The following is a 13,457-nucleotide window of genomic DNA, read 5'->3' on the forward strand; positions in this document are numbered from 1 at the left end:
CCATGTTGTTGATTGATATCATTAATTGTCATTTCAAATAGTTTTAAGATCACTTTAATGTGCATGTTCAATCATCAAGACAGACACTTTGAAAAGTTCACTATGCACAGACATTAAGCTTAATTACTTTTTCTTTTCTTTTTTCTGTTTTTATTTTTCTGGTATTAGGGTTGAACTCAGAGCATCACACATGCTAGGCAAATGTTCTACCACTGAGCTAGATTCCTGGCCCTTTTTTTATTTATTTATTTATTTTGTAATTTTTGTTTTAAAGAAGTTAAAGCCAAGTAAAATAAAACAATGTGACACAGGACTTCAAAACAGGATAATATAAAATCAACATTTACCATAATACCTCTTGTTGTCTTCAAAATAGCTGCCCATACCTTCAGACATAGTAAAAATGAAAACAGAAAAACAAAAACAGAAAGCAGAAAAATAAGAGGAGTAAAAAACAAAACAGAACAGAATAGAACCAATAAAACCAAAACAATGAGTTCAATAAAGGATTTCAAAACAAGAAAATAGTAAATTCAAAATGGCTACCATAAAATATTGTTATTTTTGAAATAGCTGCCCAGGCCTTCAGATATAATAAAATCAAATAAAACAAACCAGAATAAAACCCAACCCTACAAAACTGTGAAAATGATACAGGGCTTCAAAACAAGATCATAGGGAATTAAAAATGGCCACCACCTTCAGAAGGAGATCTTCCGTAGACACTACATTACATATTGTTATCCTCTGAATAGATGATCAAACTAGCAGCTTACAAAGTCATTGAAACACTAAACACTACAAGCATTAGGTTGCATTTTACTTCAATAGCCATCATCGCAACCTGTGTTTCTCCAGATCAGATGGTCACTTACAGGGGGAGGCGAGGCAGGAAGACATGGGCTCTTCTTGACTCCCAGCCTGTGCTCTGGAATGGGCTGAAGTCTGGTTTTCCCCTTTTTATTTTATTTTGAGACAAGGTCTCACAAATTTGCCCAGGTTGGCCTTGAATGAGCAATCCTCCCCCCTCAGCCGCTCAAGGAGCTAGGGCTATAGATATATACCACCATATCTGGTCGAGTATAGTTTCTATTAGATTTGAACTCTTATACATTTGACTTTCATTAGCTGCAGTAAACTCTCCAGTTTCTATACATCCAGATTCTTCAGTTTGAAATAACATCAATTATTTCTGAACCACAAAAAGATTTTAATTAAATTGCAAAAAGTTACATGATTGACATATCCATACTGTGGCTTAAGGTAGGAACACGTACCCAGAAATATAATATGTCATGTAAGAGGAAGGCAAGCAGCAAGCTAGACCTTCCTAAGATACCCTGAGGATAGAGAGGAATGCAATCAATTATGATTTTAATATTGAAGCAGGCAGCATCAAACCTTCCTCCCAAAGTCTCTATCCTATCTTATTAATTAATTTTTCAATACTAGGGATTGAATCTAGGAGCTTTGTACTGAGCTACATTCAGAACATATTTTGCTTTTAATTTTGAGACAGGGTCTCCTTGAGACCCTATAGTGACCAGGCTGAGACTGAACTTGCAATCCACCTGCCTCAGTCTCCCAGAGTGCTGAGGTTACAGGTATGTGCCACCGGGCTTGGCAATGCCTCTCTTGTAGAAAGGGCTTTTCAGTGGTCCACCAGTACCTTTACCTTCCCTGTCTACGATTGCTGAAATGACCGAATATTAATGAAACCTGCAGCTACAAGTTATTTGATCCCATAGCCAATTTTCTTGACCATTTACCTGATACTGTCAGAGTGTTCCAGAGTATGTTTTGTAGGAAAACAGGAAAAGGTGGGGCTGTGGAACAAACAAAGGAGCCAAGAAAGCAAGTGTCATGAAAAGTCATCTATGGGCTACAGTTAAGCAAACAATGGGGTTGCATCTGGGAGCATTGTTCTTCTAGGGAGTTTACTAAAATTCACCATTCGAAAAGCATTGGGACCAAAAGATTAGGGATAGGTGAACACATAAAACAGCAAACATATTGAAAGTTAATGAGGTGTTATGGGGTAGCATTATCCTTTCTTGGACCTGACTTGCCTCGTGTTCACAGGTTCCTCCCACCATAGTAATATCAGTAGCAAAAGCTATTTTTGATATAATAACAAGTACTTAAAATATGCTTACTGTTTTAGGCAAAATTTAAATTTCCCAGGGCCTTAAAATTTTATATTGTTCTGGTGTGAGAAAGAAATCAAAAAATTCTTTGACCCTGAAAGCTCATTTTTTTCATCGAATTTTTTTAAAAACTAAGAATTACATGGGTCATTCCAAGAACTGTGAGTTATGTGATTTACGCCACTGTGAATAACGGATAAGTTAGGCCTGTATCCTTGAAATACAGACCATAACTGGCTTGAAGTAAAATAGATCTTTTCCATTCTGAACTCTGACTTGTTTTATTTTACCCAGTGACAAAACTCCCTTCATGGGATGTAATGTTGCAATTCAAATCCAGAGAACTGTGAGATGGTATCTTGTCTATGAACCTTCTCTTATAGGCCTACTTCTAACTGGTGCAAAGTCTCAGATCATTTGCAAACTTATGTGCATGCGCATGTGCCTGCTTCTATGTGTGTATTTGTGGTGCTGGAGATTGTTCCCAGGGCCTCTCACATGCTAGAGAAGCACTCTACTGAGACAGCTATATGCCAAGAGCCTGTCTGCTAACTTTTAGTAGCCTAACCTTGAAAAGTGTATTTACATCTCTAGACTGTTTCCTGTGCTCTCTGATTCAAGTACTTCCTGTTATGTGTTTGTGACATTTAACCAGCGATTGTATTTCGCACAGGTCTTAGGAACCTGGTGACACTTTCAAGGATTGGGATTAATCAATGACTTTAATACTAAGCTAAAAATTGGTGATGATGATGAAGATGAACATAATGATAACTGCAATAATCATGTTGCTTTCTTATACATAATTATTCATTTAAGAAAGAAATTCAAGCATGTGAATTTTAGCTCAGCTCACCCCCAAGATCAGTATATCTGAGTGGTTCAGCTTGTTATTTGATAGGGTTATTCCTACTCCTCAAAGGGAAAAATAATAATAATAATATTTGTAAAATTTTTTGAAAATATTTTATGTTAAGAATAATGAAGTTACTGGCTGTGGTGGTGTACACCTGTACTCCCAGCACTCAGGAGGCTGAGACAGGAGGATCCTTGCAAGTTTGAGATCAGCCTGGGCTACAAAATGATCTCAAGGCAGCTTGAACTGCATAACAGACCCTATCTCAAAAAGACCAAAAAAAAAAAAAAGTGAACTTGACCTCAGAACTAAATTATAATGGAAGGAAAAACACGATATAAAGAGTATGGGTAATCCAGAGGTTCAGACTTTATTTCTGCCCTTTACATTGTGAGAATTTGGAAAACCAACATTTTCTGTGCATAGGAGAAATTAAGAGTAGTTAGTCAATTCTCAAGTCCTATTCTAATGCTAAGTTAATGTGAAAGACAACAAGAAGCCCATAACTCTCAATAAAAGTATTTACTTCGACCCTGCATTTATGTATATCTATCTGGATTTCAGACTCTTTTGAAAATTCTGGTTCTTAAAACCCAATTCATGCTCTCATCCACTCTTATTTCTGAGGTTCTGACTTTTAACAGGTGCTCTAGAGTTGGGGAGCACCAATGCAAATAACAGAAGACTTATAAATATTTCCACTTTGCAGGAGCTCTGACTGTGTCTTAATTAACACAGGAATCGATTGCATAAAGAGGTCAGGAGGAACACAAAGCTCCTACTTAACTGTAACAACCAACGGTATGGCGGGCTAAGGACACAAGCAAAGAGAAACACTAAGGTCACAGCACATGGGCAGAAGGTTGCACTGAGAACCACAGTATAGGTGCTAATGGCAATTGAAGACCAACATAGTTAGAAACTAAAACATAACTGAAAATTATTAAAGAATTTTCTGACTCAAAACTAATGGTTAAGATTAATTTAAAGACAGGAAATAGTTAAATATTATCAAATAGTTTAGCTATTCAACCATCCATTCCTTTGTATTTCTTGTGATTTCTTTAGACAGGTAAAATTTTTAGCACTCCACCTCCTTAATAGTAATCATAAATAATATTTACATGAAGTTCACTATATGCCAGGCAGTGTTCTAAGTGCTTTATGTACTGTAAAAAAATCTAATCTCCCAACCCTATGATGTGTGCACAATTGTTAGCCCATTTTTGCAGCTGTTTAGACTTAGGTATAGAAATCTTTGGTGACTTGATCAAGATGATCCAGGTGTAAAGCAAGAGTCCCCACATTTAATTTTGAGTACCAGTAGCAAAAACTATAATTGCTTCTAAAGGAAAACAAACAAAAAAATCAATGCCTATGTGCGGGCTTGTGCATGAAACCTGGGGAGATCCAGCAACTAGGAGAAACATTGTCAACTCCACACATTCCTTCCAAGCTGAGGTTCTGTATGATCATCGCATTTCAGGAGTCATCACAGAATCACTACCTGGTGGCTCTTTTCAGAAAAATGAAGTCTGTTGTTTTTAAATATCCTTTATTCACATCTGCTTTTATTCTGCTGATCAATGGACTATTTTTATTTAATACAGGTGATTGTAACATTATCCAATTTCTTATTAGTCTTTCATTTATTTATCTCCTAAATTTTATTAGAATTCCTAAATCTGAATGTCTGTAATTCTTGAGATTAAATATGAGCCAACTAGAAAATAGCAAAATAATTTAGTTGCAATCTGGAAAAGACATCCTCTGAGGAATCAAAGATATTTACCCATTTTTAGGAAAGATACATTATCCGGGCTCCTGCTTGGTATACATCTGCAGGACATTCAAAAAGCCTAGTGTCTGTGGTAGGCCTGTGTTTTTCCAGACACAACATGGGCAGTGCACATCCGTGTGCTCTTTTTGAGTAATGTGAAGTCCTGTTTTGTAGGAGGGGTGACAGGAGAGAGCTGCATCAGTAACCTGTACACACACCTCCCCCAACCCCACCCCCAGCCAGGCTCCTGATACCTCTGCTCCCTGTGGACTCTGCATTCCATTCCTGTAACACCTGGCTGGCGAGGCCTGAGCTTGTCCAGTGGTAGGAAATAACTGAGATTAGTGTGTTCCTTTCCCAGTAACACTTGGCTTTAAAAGAGAACTCTTCAAGATAGCAACATTTTGAAGAGCCAATGAAAATAGTGTAGCTGGAGGATATTAGAGAGGCAGAAAGGTATGAGAAAACCTTCACACCACCTTTCAAATTTTTCCTCCTAGACTACCTTTCCTATACACAAGGTTCATTTTAAACATGTGAATCTTAGTTCTAGAGTGAATGTTTTAGAGAATATCTAACAGTAATTTTGCTCCTTCCATTTTTTTTTTTTTTTTTTTTTTTTTTTTTTTTGTCTTTTTTGAGACAGGGTCTCGCTATGCAGTTAGGCTGGTCTTGAGCTCACTTTGTAGCCCAGGCTGGGCTCGAACTCACAACGATCCTCCTGCCTCAGGCTCCCGAGTGCTGGGATTACAGGCATGAGCCACCACGCCCAGTTGCTCCTTCCATTTATTTTTTTTCACTTATACAATTTTGCCTTTATATCTATATCTTACAGGTTTTTATGAATACATAAAGAACTGATCTAAACCTAAAAAAATCATTTGAAAAGTTCAGTCGTGATTATTATCACACGTTAGTATGTGTGCTGCCGAAAAGCACTACCATCCACACATTAGAGTAGCTACAGTTTAAAAGGCTGACTGTACTGTCAGCTAAGATTGAAGAAACTGAAATTCTCATATACTGCTGGTGGGGATATAGTAATCCACTTTGGAAAATGGCTTGTCTATTTCTTTAAAATTAAGCAAATATTCACCTTATGATACAGCTGTTCCATCCTTATGCACAAATGTTCACAGAAAATTGTCCAACATTCAGAAGCACATGAGTAAATGAATAGATTACTAAATTGTGCTAAAGCTGTACAGTGAAACATCACAAAGATAAACAAATAATTGATTGCAAAATTTAGCATTGAATATATCTAAGTCTGTCAGATAAATCTTTCTGCAATAAATAATAACACAGGAGCTGGAGGTTTAGCTCAGCAGTGTAAGCGCCTGCCTGGTAAGCGCGAGGTCATGAGTTCAATCCCCAGCACCAAAAAAATAAATAAATAAATAAGCAATAAATAACATAATAAGGGAATAGTAAGCCTTAGCTGTGATATCTCCCAAAAAATATTCACAGGGAAAAGTAAGAAATCCAACATCTCTCACAGTCTTACAAGTAAGAAAATGAACTCAAAGACTAATGGGACAAATACATGAGAAGGTTTTTTTTTCTTAGAAGTTGTACATAATAAAAGAAAATTGATCAGATGTTACAGGGTATATTAGGAAAAGAACTTCCTTTCCTTTGTAACCCGTTTTGTGACTGTCCGTAGCTCCACCTTGAGGAAGACAGTAGGAAGCACCATTTTAACGGAGCCCGAGTCATTCATTGATTTATTCGTTATTTATTTAGCATGTCTTAGCAGTGTTCTGGATACATGGAATACAAGAATCAACCAAAGCCGAGGATTGAAACCAAAAATTTCTACCTTCCTAGAGTTTATCAAGAAAAGTAGTTTTGCTTTAAAATAATGTATGATTATATATAAGTTAAGTGTTTAAATGTAATAAAGGAAGACTTGTGTAAAAGATAAAAAGGTCATTGTAAAATTTTTAAATTTCACGGGGGTTTGCATATATCAGGGTTTATAGCATTTTGCAGTCCAACTGAAGGCTGCTAAAAGAACGGTGTAGTGGGTGTTGTGACATCCTCCCCTCTCCCACACTCAGGATGCCCCCCCCCCAACTGTCAAGTATGTACCCTTTTGGGGATCACAACTTCCACCTCATCCTGGGCTGATCCCACCTTTATATCAAGCATTCAATGAGCTGTGGTTGCTCCTCCCTCCAGAAAGAGGTTTACCTGGGTAAACCCCTGGGATAGGGGACCTCTTTTTAGCCGAAAGCATTTTTCAGTTTTCATTTCAGTCTGTGCTTTAGCCTGGATAAATTCCACTGTGATGTTTTCAAGTTCCCCAGTCTTTCATTCACTGGCTTCTAGTTGTTATTAATCCTACCTAGCAAATGTTCATGTCAGATATTTGAATTTTTCTAGAAACTTTATAGTTTTACTCCCCCTTATCTCACATGTTCAGGTTCACTTGAATCCTTCAGCATTTGAGCATATTTATATGTTTTATTGATTCCATCATCTATATAATTTCTAGATTGTCTTCTTCTACTTCTTCTGGTAGCTCTGGGGGTTAAACCCAAAGCCTTTGCATTCCAAGCCACCTCTTTCCTTTTTTTGTTTCTTTAAATTTTGAGATGAGGTCCCCCTAAGTTGATTTGCCCACTGTAGCCTTAAATCTGTTAACCCTCCTGCCTCAGTCTTCCAGAGTTCTGGAATTATAGACGTGTGACTGGGTTTGCACCCATGGGCAGATTTTTTCCAAATGTATATCCTGTTTTCCTGCTTCTGGTCATGCATAACAGTTTTGGATTGGATTCATGGACACGGTGAAAGTAACTGAGTGCTCGCATTTTCATGTGTGTCGTTCGTTCTTTAGATGCTGATGTTCGTTCTGGTAGAAATTTAAATCACTCGCAGATCAGCTTTTTACTTACAAGTCTAAACGAGTCCTAAAATTTAGTGTTGATTTAGTCTTAGCATTAAGAAATGATCCTTCTGAGGACTCTTTGGAATATCTGAGCTGAGTCCCAAGAGCCTATACTGTGGTCTTAACCTAACCAACTCTGTGCTCTGTTTGAGGTCTGCAAACTGTTCAGTCAGAACTCTCTATTTCTGATTCTAGTATAACTTTATGCATGCACAGCTAAGGATACTGTCTAGATAAAAAAATGCCTTGAATTTGTTTCATATTCTATTTGTTTAGACTTTCTCTCCAGAATCCTGCCCTCATCTCCTAATTGCCTTAAAATCTCTACTGTCCTGTATCTTTCCTCAATTCTGAGAGGTCATCATCTCTTCTTGGGACTCACTCACTGCACTTTCATTGGGAAAGTGCCCAGACAGAAGGCTGGGACAATAGTCAGGGTGCTTTTAAAATGTTTTCCTCTCCTAAGGCGTCTTGAGCCTGTATTTACTGTTTTACTAGTATCTGAAATTAGCTATTTCATATATATTGGTTAATATTCTATTTGTGACACAAAGCAAAGCCAGACCTTGTGATTAATTTATAATTAGAAACAAATCCTATGTTTCTTTTGACCTCATCTGTGCATTCAGGATAGCTTAGTACAAACCTACTTCACTGATGCATACCTTCCATTCTGACAACTTCATTATCCAGAAGATGCATCTGATAGCCTACCTAGAAGGCAGGAGAGGACATAACTTTTTCCCAATCCTTGAAGAGTAAGAATGGGGGTAGGTGGTGGAAACTGAGATGTATGTATCCATCAATGTCATAAAATGCTAACTCTCCATGTCTACATTTGCATGAGAATTGGTAGTCTTAATTGGTAATTCTCTAGGAATCAAACCAAGCACCAAATAGAACTGGGATGACTACCAACAAGATATTGTCTCCTTCTTCTTCAAAAGAACCTCCGTTCTCTAACCTGTTAAATGAAAAATTTTACTCTACTATTCTCAAACTCTTACCTTTGCTAAATGTTGGTTTATGTGACATTTCTACACTGTCAATATAAAGGTGAGCTAAATTTATAACACACAGTATTCTCAGTTTATTTCATAAATTCTCATTTATAAATGCTATAAAATTCATCAGATCATTTCTTAGTCTAACTCTTCTTGCCTTATATCTTTAGATTTTAATCTTTTTTTGTTAGTAGGTTGAGTGACAAGTTGCTGGAAAAGATGTTTCACACTGGTAATATTTTACACTGGTATTATATTAATCAAGGTTGCTTCTTTTCTCCTTAAATATTCAGTTTCAAAGTGCATTCCTTCTGATCAGTTCAGAGCTTGAGAGTTTAAGGAAGGTGCATTTCTCAGGCTTCATAAATTCAAGTTAATACTTTTGACTATGCATTTACTTGCCATATTTACTATGACACAGAATTCCAAAAGAAACTCTAAGGGTTATAGGATTATAATCCTTATTTCTGAAGAAATGTTCTGACATCCTGGTTAAAGAACAGAGACTTTGAAGGCACAAAGACTTAGTTTTGGACTCTGACTCTAGTATTGATCGCTTTGAGGAACTTTAAGCAAAATATCTAATCTCTTTGAGTCTTAGTTTATGCCTTTGTAAATAATTCACAAAAAAATGGGATTATAGAATGGAAATACTAAGCACGATGCCTGTCGTTTCGTAAGTACACAAAAACAATTCTGTGCTGTATCTAGGATCTTCATTGACCTCCAAATGTTCATGTATTGAAGACATGGTCACCAGTCTGTAGTATACTAAGAGACAGTGAAAACCAAGAGGTAGCGCCTACTGGAAGGAGGTTTGATCCTTAAGGCATGCTCTTGTAGGGAATACTCAGACTCCAGCCCCACCTTTTTCTCTCCTTCTTTGTTCTCTAGCCACCACGAGCTAAGCACCTTCACTTCATGGTGCACTTCTCACCATAATGTACTACTCTACCATCGGCCCTAAAGCAACCAACTGACCATGGACTGAATCTCTGAAACTATGAGCCAAACTGAGGTAGGAGCAAGGACAAGTGTACAACAGAAAGCCATGAGTAAAATTGAGAAATCAGATCAAAGAAGACAATGTCAATAGCAATGCCCCAAAAGATAAAGGTCACTCTGTTCCCCCACAACCTCACATACATATGCAAAAGAAAGACTATAGCACTTGACCCTAGCATGAGTCCAGCCTCCTTTACACTCTGGTTTTGACTTGCCATCCATGGACTCTGGATGTCATAACACCTACTCTAAAATCTTTGTGTGGTCAAAAACTCCCTCTTCTGATGGGCGGGCCAAGTCAGGAACCCCACGGGGCCATTACTTCTGTCAGTCTCCAAATGTGGATCCTCCCATAGTTTTATACTCTTTATAGACTCAATGCCTGCACCTGTTTGGACTGTGAGCTCTTCTAACTGGCTTATTCCTACTCTGTGAAGTGCATTTTTATTTCTTATAATTTTAATAAATCTTACTTTATTTCTGAATGTCCTGTTCAATTTGTTGAGATACTAACGATCTGGAAATGACTTCCCCAAGACTGTCCATTAGATAACAGACAGACCTTTCCTCTTATTAAGCTGAATTATTTCAGGTATTTGTTATAGGATTGGAACTCTGACTAACACAGTTGTTATTGTTACTTCATTTCTCATTACAGTCTATTATTGACTCAATTATTCAAGTGGAACATTATTCTCCCAAACATTGACTAATAGAAAAGATTCAATATTGTTTAAATAAACAGAAATACCTTCACTTTAGTGATATTAATTTCTATCCTAGGGATATGTTTGGTAAATATGAACCACCAAATATGATTTTCTTAAAAACTCAGAACTTTTCCAGGACTAAGAATAGGTTGAGCCTCACTAGGAATAACTCCATATTCCGTAAATATCCTGAAATGATTACCAACTTTAGCTTAATAATGCAAACTGTACCAAGGCTGTGACACAGGGGATAAATTATCAAGTAAGAGCATGCAGAAGTAAGTCTGTGCTTCTCTGCCCTTTCATTGTTGATGAATCTGCTACCCTATTGCTAGACGTTATCCACCAAGAAAGTAGCATAGGATGTTTCTCTGCAGGTGAAATAATGGGCTTTATAATCTGTTCCTTATAAATTCCTTGACATTGGCATAACCATGTGATGCCTTTTGCTATAATTTGGCTCCTGAATGTCCCCCAAAGTTCCATCTGTTAAAGGATTGGCTCCCAGGGCAGCACTACTGGGAGACAGAGATGCTTTAAGATGTGAAATGGGAGGTCTTATGTCACTCTGTGTAACCCAGCCTCTTTTTTTCACTCTGAGTTGCTTCCTGCTCATGAAGTGAGCAGTTTTGCTCTACTACGTGCTTCCTTGATGATGTGCTGCCTCATTATAGGTCCAAAACAATGGGGACAAACAGTCACGGATAGAACTTCCAAAACTGTGAGCCAAATTAAACTTTTCTCCTTTAAAATTATCTCAGGTGTTTGTAATAGTGACAGAAAGCTGAATAGCACATTTCCCAGCACGGCACTTCTCTACAGAGGCCATCAAGGGCACTGAACATGGGATGGTTCTCCTCCCACCAGTTCTTACGCAGGGACTGGCACACAGTGAATGTGCAGCAAATCCTGAATGACAGTGTCATTTTGGAGCAAGGGTGTATCTTGTTTAATGTTAGACAGATGCCCAGCCATAGATGAGGTACATGCATATGCAGTTCCATTAATCACAGTGAATGACTTTCTATTTTAGCGATTCTCAACTTAATACAGGAAATGGAAAGGTAGGCAGGCATAGTGTTCAGCTCTACTTCAAGTCTTTAGTTGCTGTTATGTGCATTTTGAAATCTCTCCAGACCTTACCAGATTATTGACAAATAAAATCATGATAACCAATATCCAGATGTTCACTGTTGCTTGCACTTGCTCATGTAGAATTGCAGCGTTTTAAAGTCCACCAGACTCCCAGCCTCTGCCCACTCAGTATTCCTGAGAATGATCAGGATGTTCCTCCTGTGTTCCCACAGAATCCAAGAATTATTCCTTTACTAAAAAGTTTCTCACACTGGGTCCCTGCTGCCTGTGAGTATTTTCATTACCACAGCAAGTAACTCACCCGAATACCACAGCTAAAGGGCTTTCCGGAAACTCCCAGAGCCTCTGACCTTGGGAGTGTGAAAGCAAATCTGAGCTCAATTCTGATAGGGATGGTGTGTAGCAAGCTGTTACTGCGAGTCCTGTATTACAGCTGCTCATGTCCAGAACCACACACTGGGCTTCAGGATAACAACTCTCTCAGCCTCTGCCTGGAATCCTCTCTGTCTTGCCTTGGCAGCTTGGGGGACAAATGACCTTCTATATTTTTCATTGTTATCTTCATCACTTTGGCAGACCAAAAATAAATAAATAAGCAAGCATGTTTTTTACTTCTACTGGCATACCAAGATCCCTTATACATCAATTCATGCAAATAAGCAGTGAGAAATTACAAGTTCTAGTAGCCAAATGCCATGTCCTAACTAGACTAAGCTGTGGCATCCTGCCACTCATGTGGGAGACAACAGGAGGCTTGTTTCTTTCATTAATTTATGTGGTGTTGCCCTTGGCATACCTGGTAAACTTGGTTCTTCCTGACTGTTCCAACCTGAATTCACTTTGTTATAGTTATGAGATTAGTAACTGAGGAATTTCAGTTCTTCCTTAGATCACTGACACTGAGGTATACAGTTAACTGATTAGGGTCTGTTTCCCATTTGTAATACAAAGTGATCAATCCTCTCGGTTTGTAAAATCCCTCCCTGGCCTAACACTGCATGAAGTTTGGTGCAAACTGAACAGAAGACTCCCCATGATGGTGGCTTACAGTGATAGTGGCAGAGGGTATGCTATTCTCCGTAATAAGTTTGGTATTACGTTTAGAGTCTCTGTTATCATCTTAGTCTAAACCTGTTTCTTTCATGTACAACTCAAGTGCAACCTGTAAGGAGCACTATATCTTAAGAAGTTTATTAAAATTGTTATTATTTTCTCAAATAGTGTTAAATATGAAGAATGAACACAATGTGCGTGGGAAGAAAAAAATCAGTGTGAAGTGTCTGTCTGAATGTAAGCTCCTGAGCCTGCACTGAGTGGATCTGTCCCATGGCTTCTCATTACTACCAGTGTCACAGTAATATATCATATAGGTGCACTTAATTAACAGCAACCAAAACTGTTGATATGGTTCTCTCTTATTAACAGTCATAGTATTTCACTTTGGAGTTTTATTCCAGCAGTCTCAGAAGTTTGGATCACAGCTGGACAGTGCTGAGACCTGGAGACTGAGGTTGTTTATACTCTTTCATATGTCCGTGTGCAGATAACATTGTTCACAGAGCTCTCCTAGAAAACAAAACAAGGATGAAGTACTTCAATATTGCTGATGAAATCAACACATAGGAAGATAAAAATCACATGCTATCTGTACATAACGTTTTCTAAAAATCTCGAGAAGACAATACAGATAAATGTGATTTATATGGTATATATGTGGCATATAGAGTATATATTTATATGTGTATATAGTATATATTTGTATGTGTATAAAAAGCAAGGCATATAATTTGCAATTGAAGTTTTTATTGAAATATTTAAATGCCCACATTGAAGCATTTTTGCTATTTTATATACTCTATCATTACAAACAATAATACTGTTAGATTAATATGATATACTTTTTAGAGTGCTGATACGTGTACCTGATCATAATTAATTGTCTCCGAAAACCTTCCATGAAGGTACTA

The 13,457-nt window shown here is 37.6% G+C and overlaps 1 protein-coding gene across 1 annotated transcript in view; it reads right to left on the reverse strand.

Moving 5' to 3' along the window:
• Positions 1-1,936: 1,936 nt before the first annotated feature.
• Positions 1,937-13,457, reverse strand: part of Fabp12 (fatty acid binding protein 12) — a 61,856-nt gene continuing 50,335 nt past the window's right edge. Inside the window, exon 6 of the mRNA XM_063257499.1 lies at positions 1,937-13,056. Coding sequence (XP_063113569.1) covers positions 13,006-13,056 — 51 coding nt within the window. The 3' untranslated portion in view covers positions 1,937-13,005. The remainder of the gene's footprint in view (positions 13,057-13,457) is intronic.

The sequence above is a fragment of the Cavia porcellus genome, unplaced genomic scaffold, assembly GCF_034190915.1.
Source record: "Cavia porcellus strain 051 isolate PalLab524CR breed Dunkin Hartley unplaced genomic scaffold, mCavPor4.1 scaffold_10, whole genome shotgun sequence".
Classification (NCBI taxonomy): Eukaryota; Metazoa; Chordata; class Mammalia; order Rodentia; family Caviidae; genus Cavia; species Cavia porcellus.